The sequence below is a fragment of the Phalacrocorax aristotelis genome, chromosome 3 (assembly GCF_949628215.1).
Source record: "Phalacrocorax aristotelis chromosome 3, bGulAri2.1, whole genome shotgun sequence".
Lineage (NCBI taxonomy): Eukaryota > Metazoa > Chordata > Aves > Suliformes > Phalacrocoracidae > Phalacrocorax > Phalacrocorax aristotelis.
In genome coordinates, this window is record NC_134278.1 from 74,270,897 (window position 1) to 74,286,023 (window position 15,127).

General features: G+C 38.2%; 1 protein-coding gene across 6 annotated transcripts in view; it reads right to left on the reverse strand.

Annotated features, from left to right (window-relative positions):
* Positions 1-15,127, reverse strand: part of UTRN (utrophin) — a 390,409-nt gene that overhangs the window by 63,078 nt on the left and 312,204 nt on the right. For all 6 annotated transcript variants that reach the window (XM_075088021.1, XM_075088020.1, XM_075088019.1 and 3 more), the window contains 2 exons: positions 5,102-5,163; positions 4,052-4,126 (listed from right to left, as the gene is read on the reverse strand). In XM_075088021.1, coding sequence (XP_074944122.1) covers positions 4,052-4,126; positions 5,102-5,163 — 137 coding nt within the window. The remainder of the gene's footprint in view (positions 1-4,051; positions 4,127-5,101; positions 5,164-15,127) is intronic.

Consider the following 15,127-nt stretch of genomic DNA (forward strand, 5'->3'; position numbering starts at 1 on the left):
TGAATTCTGAATATACATGGTGGTTTTGTTCCCTTTTTCCTTCCTAGTACTACACTTCAGTATCTGGGGCAATATCATTTCTTGAAAACAAGCTACAGTATGCTGCATGAGAATAAAATATTTGTAGTCAGGGTCTGGTGCTACATAGCTGCCCGGTACAACTGCAACATGGGATACTCTCTCTGGCCCCATTCTTCTCTGCCCCACATAATCTGAGACAGAAGCTAAGCATTTGTTCTTTCCAACCTGCAACTTTCCTCAGCTTCCTGAAAAAGAAATACACATATGTAGGTACATACACACATATATTAGTCTCTGCAGAATTTACTTTCCAAATAAACAGAACAAGATGAAACATGACTATTTCCCACTTCTAAAGGAGGGTGGGAGGAGTAGGAGGGAATAACTTCCCCACAACCATGTTTTTTTGACACTGACCAAGACCAAAGACTCAGAAAAGAGATTTGGCAACAGCAAAGTTTTCCAAAGTGCAGTTCTCAAATTACATACTCCGCAACCTGCTTGTATAGCACTAATACTGTGTTACCAGTCCTCACTGCAAAGTCAAAAATCTATCAAGGTGCAAGTGGAACTGTGTATCCTGCTCCAGCTGTGCCCTTGAAGTTCTCACCAAAAAGGCCTTTGTTGTTACACACACACTGCGGCTGCGACAGCAATTTGTCACATTTTACAGTTTACGATGACCTCATTTTATAGTGATTTGTTTTGACATTTTCTTTGCCTTAGCGCACAAGCCTTTCCGAAGTATTCTGCATCCACACATCTTTAAAAGCCATCCGCAGCCAAAATTACAGGAAATGCAACAGAAGACTAAAGTAACTCAGACCAGAGGATGAATGGCAGGGGCACAGAAGACAACTCTTTCCCTACCTTAAAACAAAACCACCAACAAATGGGTCCAGAAAAGAATTCTAGATAGGGCTTAACCACTCTTCCCTTCCTCAGAGAGGAGGTGCTAGCACATGCTGTGTTTTGGCTGTCTCAGCAGCCATTCATGGAACAGAATCAGGCCAAGAACCATCAGTCAAAGGGAATTTGACCTGTTCTACGGCAAGAAATAATCAGCTAAGAAAACAATGACAAAAGGAACAGCACTGATTATATTTTTGAAGGTGGTCTTAAAGTTGTGTCATCATAATGAGTTCCTGTTCGGAGACAGAAAATTGTTGTAGCCTTTAGCTTTGTGGCCTGCAATGTCTGTCTTAAAAACCCACAATGTTGGTTCTCACAAATCACACTGATTCTTTGTCAAATATGTGTAATAAAGACAAAGACTTTTTTGCTGTTGTTGCATCCCATGCGGCAGAGAGATGGAGCAAGCAAAGGGCTTCATAAATAATGAGGCAGACTGGATTTGTAAAGATGACAGTTTTACTCCTAGCTCTTTCGAACTGGAATATTCTCTTTACTTCTAAAAAACTTCCCTCTGTTCTCCGTTCAACCTCCCTCCCCTGAAACTGGAGACAATATTCAGTTTGATAGGAATGCACTTTTGAAATCTGTGAATGAGGAGAGCTAACCATTACAGTTATTACAGAAACTGATATATTTTGCAGTAAAAGCAAGAGCAGGAAGTACAATCCTCTTCAAAGCTTATAAGAAGCAATGAAAGTGAAGTTTGCTCTATACAGGTTGTTAGACAGTCTGTATGCCTGTCAGAAATAAGCAGCATGATTAGCACCCATCATGTGCAGTCTGTTTTTTCACTCTTCCCTGGGGAGCAGCATGCACAATGAGAATTTTACTTTGCTTTCTGGTTTCTTGATTTGGTTTTGATTTTTAGGTATATGTTGATGCATACTTTATACCCCGTGCACTGATAAGCAGAAAGCCTATAACGCTTTTGTGTCTTGCTGGGAGGTGAAACAATAGCCTTGGGTGGGACCATATCTCTTGCACAGAAAAGCCCTAGGCCATGCCAAAGAAATACAGTTTTTCTTTCAATACCAACAGAAAACCTTTCAAGGAACAGCTTCTGCTTTTTCCCAAATGTAAGAACTTGAACCCAAGATCACGAACTTGATTTGAAAGTCTGTGAGAAGCCAGCACAGTATATGAATGAGTGGCAAGAGGTACTCCCAAGAGCCTGTGCTGTCGCATGTATGTGCTCTACCTTCCTGCAGTAGCTAGCTAGCACCTCGGGCACAGCTTCATTTGGTATAATGCATATCTGAAGTCCAGCCAAGAAGCTACTGCCAAGACCAGACCGCTGTCTTCTAAGACTGGAAGGAAAACTAACACCTGGAGGGTGGGAAGGGACCTTGCTTTCTACAACTCCTTCCTTGCTTGCATCTTTAGGATGGCTTTGTCTTTCTTGTGTTCCTACTCAGACTGCAGTACTGTACACCCTTCAGGGCTGAAAAGTCCCTCCACAGCAAGGACTCGAGTTTAAACAGGAATATTTGTTAGCGTTGTACAACATTTTTATACCAGCTGTTTATACCTTTCTAAAGTTCTATGACCTTCACACTCATTCACAACTCATGTCCTTCCAAAATTGTCCAGTTTCTGTTTTTTCTACTTCACCCTATTTTCTTTCCAGTAGATGTGTGTTTCTATGTATTTTCTTTTCCATTCATAGTCCTAACAATTTTTAAAGTTAATATTCTCATTATCTCTACAACAATTTTGCACTTTCTTTTTGTACACCTTAATCTCCCCAGTTGTTTCAGCTAGTTTTCTTCTCCACACCCTCTCTTCTATGCCTTCTCACAAAATCTCACTTCCTTCTAAGCTTTTTGCCCGTTCAGTTATCTTCCTCGTCTCCATATCTTGCCTCTATCTGTAACATAAACAATTTCTGTATCATGACAAACTATTAGTTCCGTAAACATTGAACAGTTACAAGCCAGCTCAGCTCCCCCTAGGAAGTATCATCTTTCTTTTTCTCAGCCTGATTCTCAAGGACAATGCAGAAATACCAGTGGCAGGATGACTCCAAAGAGTACTCTGAGTCTGCGTTGAACAGGAGACTCCAGCAAGAGCCCAGAACCACAGTGTGGTACTTGCTGTGTGACTCAGAGAAGTCCCAAGTCCAGAGGCCAGGACAAGACCTCCTGATCCATCACTTCTGAGGCTGCTAAACTTTAAACATGGTAATCATGCAACTTGCTGCTGAATTAAACCATAATTGTGATATAATATGAAAGGCTTTTTTAAATACCTAGCAAATCTATAACAGAAAATAGGATACACAAACATGAACCTTGGAAATGAAGTAGTTTAGACAGCTGAGCCTACTCAGTAGACACCTATCCTTTCCTGCTGACGAAATCTGTGTGCTCGTCAGTATGGACTGTGGCTGAATTATTAGATTGCTTAAGAACAGAGACAAATGCCAACACAGGTCTGGGCAGAATATCCAATGTGCATACTAAACGCATTGTTATTTCCTATCTAAATTTAAGACCCTTCCCCACATCCCCAAAATATATATACATACTTTCATTGTTATAATATTTTGTTTTGTCCTATTAGCTTTTTGTGATTAAAATCTACAGCAATACTAACTACAGAGATCTGTATCTTTTCCTATTACACTTTGAGTGGCCTGATCTCCTCTTTAACTAGAATCCACACAGCAAGATATTCTCTCTGAGAGGGAGGAATATTTTCTAAGTTATATGTAGCAGCAGTAAACACACAAACCCCTCTAAAATATAATAAAATACCTGAGTTTATGTCAAAAGTCAGGGTTTTACCTCACATCATATCACATTGCTTTGTGTCAGCTTGTATCAGGAAAGTTGTGCAATAGCCAAGAGGTCCAATATTTATTTTCCTGCCACTTTTCAACGTATTCTTAGGGGGCATACCATTTCAACTTACCTGCTGCACCCCTTTTTCATTATTTCATTTTATTTGCAATAATGATAGCTACTATTGGCAATTCTTCCTGCCATTTTGTTGGTTGACAATCTGTCAAGGTTGTATACGGTCCCTTGTTAAACATTAATGTTGTTAGACTTAAGCTGACCCTCCCTTCCCCAAATACTGCAGAAAAACAATTTTTCTCAATGGCCAAACTCACAACACAGTGCTTTCTGCAGTCTTCGGATTTTGATGGCTGTACGGTAGGCAGAGAAGCGTACGTTGTTCAAGTCAGCTGAAACAGCAGAACAGAAATATGAGCAGCCCTAAGAAGAGAGTCCATAAGTTTCATTTACATATACATTTTGGAAGAAGTCTGATATCCCTTCTCTTCTCTGCAATGAATTAATAGGATATATCAGAATAAATAAAACAAACTGAGAAGTCAGGACCTCAGTCCAATCCACCTGCAGGGAAAGCCTCCTGACTCTGACAATCCAGGGCCTTCAGAGACTGGCACACCAGAAATCCTGGCACCATCTTGGTACATGTAATATACATACATGGAATAAAAGTTTTACATATATATTATGCAGTATCAAGTAGTTTCCAAATGCAGTATGTTTCTCAAAAATTTAAAAACTCCATCAGGCACCATACAGGAACAGGAGTGTAGCAGTGGTCACAGTAACAGAGAAACAAATGTCTTTTTAAACCATAATTTCTATGCCATGACTTTGTAAACAGTGCTTTGAAAGGGACAGTCAGCTAGCCATAAGCTTTATTTTAGAATAAAGCTCACGTAACAGTGCTATACCCTTTCACTCCTTAGAAAGGGAGATTTCACAGTACATGTAAATGTTAGCAGGGCATGTTGAACTAGTTGTACCATAATATGGTCTAACTTCTACTGATAGTGTAGCTGCTCTGATTTATTACAAAAATTAGTTCCCTGCAGACCAGCGTCCTGCTTTAAACATGCAGGCAGCCCGCATCATTGGACAATCCCTCATGGATTTAAGAGAAATAAGCAAGGTACTACATTAAAGTATAGGGTCAGAGCATATTGTTCAGAATTAAAATTGGTGAAAGGCAATAAACATGACATGATCAAGGCAGTAGGTCTCTTGCAAAGCGTGTCTCACCGCAAAGTGGGAAATGCTCTGTTACACACAGTTCATGGCAACTCAGATGTGGTCAGCAGACAAATGCAAGCTTTTGCTCATGGAATGAACATCACATAATGGTTCATTTTAAGAAATAAACTCACCTAAGGACTGGAAGAGATCAGTCATTTTAGGATGATCCCAACAGGTGGTCTGTGTCTCATGACTACAAAGGAATGAGGTAATCAGTTTCAGGCAACACACATACACACATAATGTGAAGGACAAAAACCCGAAGACATTCTGATTTTCTGTGTTTAAGTGGCAAGAAACCCTTCAACTCTTTAATTAAAATACATGATCTGTGCCACTCAGCTCCTTGATTTTTTAATCACAAAGTAGGTTTGACAATAGTCCACCCATATTTAACAGTATTTACTTTTGTTTCTAAGTGTGAATTTATCAGTTGAACTCTGATCCTGAAGCTAAGAGGCACACTGATAAGGTAAAAATGCAAAATGTCATGCTGCTGTAGCACAATTAAAATATTTGTAAAACCACTTTAAGAAATAAAAAGCTTTGAGGTTTTATTTCAGACTTCATTGCATATCTGAACATATGTATCAGAACACATACAACAGTTTTATACTTTACCATTTAATGGAAAGCCTGATCACTCTTCATTCACCTGATCAATACGTATCTTCATTTAGGGAGTGTGTTCTACACTAGTGCTCACAGAAGAGAGATTCAATAGGCAGCATTGCTTAACCCATGATTTAGCACTGCTGTTTTAATTCACCAAGGTTTCAGGTATGCAGATGTAGGGGTTAATGTGTATTATGTCAGGTCTACTGAAATCCCCAATTCCCTTTTGTCAAGCCACTTTTTACTTGTGTTTCTGAATATTAATTGCCAGAATGATTGCATATTCTTGCCTCACTTTTACATTTGAATTAGATTTGTAAGAAAATTAGAGAAGTTGTGTTAAAAAGATCATAGCACACCCTTTAAAGGTCAGTAATGAAAATTAAATTACGCTAGATTAGCAAATCTAACAATGATGAGCAGAGAATACTACTTATTTCACCTTTGTTTCTATTTAAAAACATTTAAAGCACACACCTTTTTTTTCTCACCTACAGGTGTACTTGGTTGTAAATAATGGCTTTAAATGGCACTTTGCCCTTAAATATAGTGGACTGTAGCATCTGTTGGTATATATAAATGGCTGTACCTCAGTGGGTGCTCAATAATTATATTTTTTTTTAATTGAGAAACCAACCAAGAATGAACCCTTTTATATGAAGTGATGCAAAACAAATGGGATAGAAGGTCCTCTTCCAAAGCACTACAGATACAGGGCAGGTACCACAAAAGGGAGGCATTACCCTTTGAGATACGCTAGTAGAAAGCGTGTGCATTGGGTCTCTGCACTGAGGATATGATCCCCACTTCACCATTGTGACCTTTCCAGCCTTGCGTATGGTCTAGGTCTCTACAGTCAGCTTCTCTCATTAGGCTTAACTCTCTCTGCCATGGGGCTCATTTGTATATCTGGCACCATCACAACTTTGTGATGTGTTTTTAGGAAATACATACTTTGTATTCAATGAATAATACAGTTGGTACAAACCCTCTTTTCTCTCTCTGTGATTATTCCCTAGGAGATGACTGAAAGGAGAGAATAGCCCTGGACACGATTACATTTAAACAAAAAAGAGCTATACAATGTGCAAACAAAAAAACATCTGTTAGACTTCCATTAACTCTGAAATACTATAGTAAACCAATGCAGAAGAACACTGAAGTACATTTTCACATCTGAACACATTTTCCTTAACTAAAACTACTATTTGGTTTCAGTTTGATAATAATATCATGTGGATTAAGTTCATGTTTCAAATTCTGAATGAGGTGGTCAAGGCTCTGATATGCTGAACTCCAAAGCTATGCCATACCAGTATCTAAAACAGTGTTTTTGCAAGTTTCTAGAAAGACACTTTTAAAACAGCACTACATTTATCCTTGTCCAGAAATGCCATTTCAAAAACAAGTAGCTTGACAATTATTTCCCTGGAAGGGGCACACCAATAAATAATCACAAAGCCAAGACAACAAAAAAGGATGCATCTGGATTCGGTGCTGTGCCAAGGTAAAGGCAACTGACTGTCCAGCATTCTCAAAAACCTTAGTATAAAAAACCCCTACTGTATTGTAGAAAGAAGATCATCATATACAACTTCAGCAAACAGGAACAGAAAATACAACATAATGACTTGTCGTGTTCAATTTATTTAATAACCTCATCTCTTTCAAGATCTAATTGCGATTTCAGCTTCTTCGTATTTATAAATCCATATGCAATGAGTAAGAGCTGATATTACCAATCAATCTTTTTCCTTAAATCAGGTTTCCAAGGTTCAAGAGCAAACAACAATTTCATTACTGAAATTGTATGCTTTAAGTACATAGTTTCAGCAGCAGTTTTATCTGAAAGACTAAAACCTGCTTTAATCATGACAACATACCATGCAAAAATATTTTTTTTTCTATTTTGTGTGTGCTTAACATGAAGCAGAAAAGAAGTGGAGATACCAAAAAATCTCTGTATCCTGCACTATCATCTTACTTCTCCACTGAATGAGGTAAATACTGGAATAGCTAAATTTTCTCTTTAGAGAAAAAACATAGAACATGAAACATATACCTATTAAAATAAAGACCAAAAATATTTTTATGTTTCTATTTTCATTTAAAAGAGAAATATATTTGTGTATGACTGTGTATAGACCAATGGGTTTTCAAAACTTATCACTCAATTCTCTTGTACACCACACATGGTAGCTACCTGCCGCTAGGATTATGTGAGGAAGGAGGAGTCATGAACATCATCCGGTGGGACAGAAGAAAGGCGAGAGAGAAGCTCTTCATCTGGGCTTGTTCATAATTACCCAAAAGTCAGTACTACCTGTCAGTGGTAAATGACTACACAAGGTAAATGCGATTATGTCAGCCCCATCCTAAAACACCAAGCACAAAAGCATCCGTAATGGCTGAGCAATCCTGTACATGGGTCTAGCAGAGAAGCGGAATGGGCTTAGAGTGAGTGAATCACTGGCTGAATGGACATTCAGGTCAAAGGAGGCAGCAACTCCACCGTTACAGGCAGTGCCACTTCCACCACTGAATATATTCCATGGATAAGCTTCATTTTTGAGATTGAAGATGCAAAATCCAGACTACTCTGGACAGAGCTGAGGAAAAAAATGTGACTGTAAATTTAAGAGCGCTACAGAAACTGAGGGAGAAGGGAAGAATCAGTCTCAACAGTGAAATTTCTTGAAGTTTAGTTTTGTTTGATAACAATTCCATAATATGTAGGGACTTTTATGTGGACACAAATTGATTTTCACAGGAAGAAAAATGGGTGTGCAGATAACCTTCCTACGCTACAAATAAAACTGTCAGATAAAGGAGTCACTTTATTAGGTGTCCAAATAGGAGGCATGGAAGACAAAGTGCTTTCTGGTGATTTGGTTTGTAAAGCAGCTCTTTGAAATAAGATCCATCTTTTCTGCTGTAGCTACAGTAGCTTTTGTGTTATTGATATACAAGACTAACGCAAGCAGATCAAGCACTGAGAAATGTGCTCAGAAACTTTATAGTTTTGGATGGTCTGTAATAGATAAGACAGACTTGATGAAATTGGGGGAGATCTTTCTGACAGGGACCTAATAGCTCCTTTTTATGCAAGCTCATGACATAGCAACCTATTCTAAAATATGCACCACAGTATTACAACTGCCTGTCAGTTATTGCCCAGCAAGTAAAAGCAGACTTGGATATTCCCCCTTCTCTGAAACCTTGCTCAGTAAACACAAATAAAATACAAGACCTCAGACCTACAAGAACAAGGAAAATGATAAACAGAAAATTGTAGGATTTCTTTGTATTTATTTCACACGTATATGTGAAAGATGTCATCCTTCAAGCAAAGGACCAGAAACTGCTAAACTGCTAATTACCAGAGCTGCTAAAACAAGGTAAGCAACTAAAGCGGTATGCAATTCATTCACAGAAGTGCTACAGTCATTTTCTGAGATTTCCAGGCAAAATGATTTTACTACATCATGAAGCGACCTCCAACTTGATTCCTCTGGAGGCCATAACTTCTGGTAAATCCCAGAAGGCAATTAGGTAGAATTGGATGGATTGTTTTCACCACAGAGACACAACAGGAAGTCTTCAGAAAATTCAGCCCTGCTAGCAGCTGCCTGCTAAGAATGTGAAGAAATGCCATTTTCTGTATTTTTCTACACAAAACAATCTGCAACCCCCAGTGACAGAAAACTAAGCCTGCAGAGAAGCTAATGGAAATCTAAATCTGGAATGATGCTGATGTTAGATAGAAAAAAATTAATCTTGTATGATAACTTGTGAAAGTACATGAGAAGTTGATAATTTTTAGTCACCTCACTGAGCTTTTGAAAAGACTCAAAACAAGCATTTAACCAAGAGCAGACGAATTTACAGTCTTCCCTCTCTGTTACAATTACTGTGGCACTTCTGTCCCAGGTCACAGCGATGCTCGTGCCGAGGAGCACCTTCTCTTTCAAGTACCCTACTAGCTCCAGGAAGAACTACTTGTAGAATGAGGTGATGTTTAACTTTGAGTGAACAACAGTTGGGCTCATTATTTGTCTTGCATGTAGATGGCACTGGAGAAAAAGAACTTTTCAAGGTCTGCAGAAGCTGAGCCTACAAGATTTCATTCTGCACAGTGGGTGGTGTAAGAAGGGATTTCTGCTACGACAGAAATTAGACAGTCTACAGGACAGTAACACAAGTGGTGTGAACATGTTACCTCTTCCCACATGCATCAATCAGGGAAGAATTAAAAGTGTGTCACTGACTGAGCCACAAGCGAATTCATTCAGTATTATTTTTTTGGTTAGTATCAAAAGACTGTTATTCAGAATAAGATCCTCCCAGGTCTCTTCTGCCAAAACTTCCTGACACAATATAAGCCACGCAGCAAAACGTGCATCCATGAATAGATTATATGGCAAAACAGTGTAATTTTTAAAAGCCTAAATGCATTTGTGTGAATTTCACTTAAAAAAACCCAAACCATTTTAAACAAGATATTCCAAATCTTAAAAAACCTACATACTAATGAAGTGCTTTAAAGCTGAAATGACAAACATTTATCTTTACAATCTGTTTCTTATCCATTATGTTTGCTGGCAGCTTTCTAATTATAATTGGCTAAGACAATCCTTGTTAAAAACACTTCCTGCCTGTAAATAAAGAGCTAAGAAATAGTTAGCATGTCATTTAGCTTATGATCTCTAGAAATAAGAGAACAGTCCTGTTGAAATGAACGGAGTAAGCTGTACCTCTCCATGTGTTTCAAGCTGCCCATGGAGTTGTGAAAAAAAATTCAATTAATCCTTTTTTGGCTTTTTGTCTACAAGAAAGAAAGCTAGAGACAGGTTTGTGGGATTTTAATCATTTCTTAGCACAGACAAGGCCTATGTCTGTGTTGATAATCACTCACAAATTCCACAAGAGCAGACACTGAAGCAGTGCTCTGGCATTATGTTAAGAAGCTTTCTGATCCTGTAGACATTTGCACAAAAAATTAACTGAAATCAGGATGTTTACTGATCATCAATGAATCAACAGGATTCAGAACTCTGACTTTGCTGCCCTGGCCAAATTCTAAATGGCATAATAACAACCCCACTTCATAAATATGTCATCGTTCTTTATCTAAATACTGTATATTTTCTTTATTTAAGCCCATTAGAAAATACTGTTTTGTGGTGAAAGAGTTAACATAATGCATTGCAAGGGTAAATGTATATTAGAGGTTGGTGAAGCAATTTATATACAAATATTGTGAAATCCCTCCAGAGAAAATGTACTACTGCATTTCTTTAATAGAAAACAAAGATCAGCACAGGAACTGGTAATTGAAGAAAGTCCCCAAAACTGAATCCTGTATTATCTCTTTCTGCAAATTGTATTTCCCTTAGAAGGGAAAACAAAATACTTCTTAATATTTCGAAGAATGGGATTATGGATACAGCTAGAACAAGAAAAAAGTTACATTTCCCAGTTCCATTAGTTCTCCCCATCTTCCCCAAACAGGTATAAAACAAACATCAGGAAAGGCTTCCTGAAGAGCCTTGAGAAATATGGAGAAGCAGAAAGTATTTTATTCCCGTCCCCCATAAAGTTGAACGTGATATAGGAGGAGATAAAATGGGATTTTTAAGGTGTTGGTGATGCTAGTCTCTTTGCAGAATTACAGAAAAGCAACCAGGTCACTAGAGAGTTTGATATTGATTAATTTAATGATTACACCAAGAAATTGCTCTCCCTGTGTAATGTCCTGCATGAGATTAAACTCACTGTGACCCGTTCTGTATTACCCTTTTGTTTTCTCTGCACAGTACTAATCTAATAAATCTAAAAATTTATAGCATTGAAAGGTACACAGCTGAAGGACACCTAAATTACAGTTAAAAGAACAACAGTAAGAAATGCCAGGGCAATTATGTTTTCTGCACATTCCTTTCAGTTCATCATGTATTCCTCAAAGACGTTTAACAATGACACAGTGCCTCCTTTATTCTTCTGTTTCTCTTCAGAATATCTTTATTGAAGTGCTATGTAATATAGGTTTTATTTTTTCATATTCTGTTACATAGGCCAAGCATGCCTTATTTGTGCGATTCAAATAGTTATAAATGAACAACAGCACAAAACTCTCCTCAAATCTCAAACCTTTGCAAACCGACCTAAGAAATACATATTCAACAGCAAGTTTGCCAAACCTTTGGTAATAAAAGTGTGAAGCCTGGACAAAAAGTGCATTAGTAAATACTGTGCCTGCTTTGCTGTATCCCGCTCCATACTGATCACTAGTCCCACTCTTTTTTATGAAGTATGAATGACTAAGCTTTTTTTCTTAACAGCATCAAGATTTCACAGATTCAGGTTTTTGTTGATTGAATTCTACTGCGACAGAGGACACTCAGACTACAGAAATACAAAAACTTCTATCAACTGTCATTAAGAAAAATCAAAACAGGAGGCAAAAAGGACTAAATAAAATCACATCAACAGAGGCAAAACCATTTGGGAAATTTGGTTTATATAGTAAGATAATTGAAGAGGAGAAGAGAGACAGGCTAAATCGTGTGGGTAGGTTCAGTTCAACCAAATATTTGCCATAGCCCAGGGAGCACACACCTTGATAAACTTGGGCTCAATGAATTATAAAATCCTTCTTCCAGCCAAGCAGAGTAGTCACTCCTTTCCAAAACACTCCAAATCCAGGCTGCCTCTGTCTGAACTTATTGGGCAGAGGGGTTTGTACACCGGCTTTTTCCACACGCTTCCATTACATCCCCAGAAAGGGCAGACATGCCAACTGTTAGTAAATAGGGTGCGGAGAACAAACTGCACTCCAAAGCCAAGGTGGTCTGCTGGCACATTAAGGACCTCTTTCTTTGAGGCTCCTTTCCATGCATATAGGTGCAAGTTACCACTGGCATCAGGAAACAAACAGAATAAATGCTGCTCCTCTGAAAACACAGACGCCTTGAATCATTTTGATATCCTCCTTACAGATTCATTGCTGCCTAAAGTGCTCCCTCCTGCCTTCTCAGCTGCAGCTCCCTAATTTCTTTTTAAACTCCATTTTCTGCGTGCAATAAACCTGCGATGAGTGCAGTATTTTTTTTAAATACTCATGTTAATAGAGGTACAACTACCTCATTACCTACAGCTATGTCACTTCTGAAATTTTACATTTCTCATTCAAGGACACTCACAAAAAGCAACCAAAATGAAATAAAAGTTATGAATTTATGGTTGTCTAAAAAGAGCGTATGTTTGGATTCAGAACTGAAGTAGCCTGGTTTCAATTAGCATTTATTTCCCTTCCAAAATTAATTTTAAAAGATTCTCATTTTTCAGCCACCAATCATTGAATCATACTTTTATTCTCCTTCTTCTGCTGTTTTTTTACCCTTACCCCATAAAATGAACAACTGGTACCTTGAACTTCCTCTCTGAACATACAAGTCTTGCTGTAAAAACAGTAAATATAATTGCTCTTGATTGATAGAGTTATTAAGACTGTTCCTGCTACTCGTGTTTTACGTCAAAGGCACAGCATTCAAAGAGGTTAGTACAATTAAACAAAAAGTAAGGAAATCAACCTAATCTTTGCCTCTTTCCCAGAATTTTTTTATATAAACAACCATCATTAAATCTTGTTGACTGTTCTCTTGACTTATATAACAAAAACTCATTTAATCACTCCAATCAAATAAGGGGTTTTTTTTTGTCAGCATCGTTTTCCTCTCTTCTTTAAACTATATCTGAAATTAGGGAATAGATGAAAGTTTAAAAGAATATTTAAAGCTAAGAGTACTTTCCAGCCTGATCAACCAAAGTAAATGAAGTTCAGAATCAGCTCTTTTCTGCTTTATTTTCCACAACTCTGTGCATTATCTAGCTGCTGCTGCCAAAATTAAGTTTAGATCAGTAAGCAATAAGATATGAAGGGAAGTGCCAGGGTCAGTCTGCTTGTCAGACTGTGGAGCTACTGAAATTCAGTATTCCTCTTCAAGCTTTCTAAAATAAATAAATCCTACCAGTTACACATAACTTTATTCTTCTTTTTCAAGACACAAGAATCAAGACATTGCTTCAGCAGCATGTATTGTTTTGAAAGTAGGGAAAGACAACTGGAAAAGCCTTCTTCGAGATGCAGTATTTAATTCTGTTGACTTCATTAAAGTCATCCTCAAATAAACCAGTGGTCTGCTTCTATAAAGGCCTCAACCCTCAGAAAACTTGCCCTATGCTTCTGCCCTTTTATCAAACTTCCTGTGCAAGACCATTAAAAAAGTTTGAGAGACACTGGGGTTTGTTTCTCAGCCCTGACTGGCTTCGTTCCCCAATCCAGCTCCAGGGAAGCCAACACACTACTATCAGAGCAACACCACAGTATCGGTGGATACTTTGCCACCAAGTTGTGTGCTTGCAGGATTGCACCTAGTGCACACACTGGAAAGACTTACTTTCTTCTGAATGAGTCATCATAAAAAAAAAAAAGATTTCTCTAAAACTGAACTCTGGCTGAGGTGGAACAAGGGATATGCCCAGAAACTAAAAACAAACAAACAAAACCCCAAAACAAAACACCAAGATGCATTATGAAGTATGAAAAAAAGGATATGCATATGAAATATTCAAGTTAAAAATCCTTTCTTTGCTCAGCACAGATCAGAAGCTTTAGCCGTAGTCCGTTACATCTGTTTTTGTGGTAGGACTATCCATCCTATCTCTATCCTCCAACTCTGAATGTACCCGGAAGCTCCACAGACCCCTCCACAGGCTAACTCACACGCAGTAAACACTCCCAACTTCAGCTACCAGCTCTGATCAGGTAGAGCAGGAATATGAATTGCCATCTTTCAATGCCCAATAAGGACATATCCACAAGAAAAAAAAAAAGTCTGTTTCAGGGTAGTTTCCCTCTTGCTCTCTGTAGTTTGATACTTCAGCATTTTCTTTGAATTACTGCCATAGGTGTGATCATTTTAATTGCACTGCTGCCTGAGTCCGGGCGGTCAGTGTGCCTCCACATCCAACCTCTGCTCTTTTCCCTTCCACTCAGGGCTGAGGGAGGAACCCCTCCTCCAGCACATCCCAGCCTTCTGTTGCCTCCTGCAAAACTTTTCAGCAGAAGTTCAAATGCTTTTATAGAGAATTCAAGGATCTTCACAGTAGGTTTCTCCTTTCTCTAGTTACCTACCCAGACCCTTTAAAAAAATTAATCTTCATATTACAGTTTAAAAACAACCGTCACACCTCAAGAATGGTGACAACAGGTTTGATCAACATAGATTTACCGTTACCTGCTTTTCAAAGTTCTCAAGCACTCATAAATTGCTTGAAACACAAAATGTGGCTCTCAGATTTATGACAGAGCAATACGCAATAGTACAAAGTCCTCACTGATGTTATTCTAGAACGAATTATCTGTAGCTCCAATTCATAGTCATCTTACCGACTTAAACCTGCTTTTTTTCCAAACTCAAACTGATAACAAACTTCAGCAAAAAGCTATCCTTCTGTCAAAGCTGCAATCTTTGACCTTT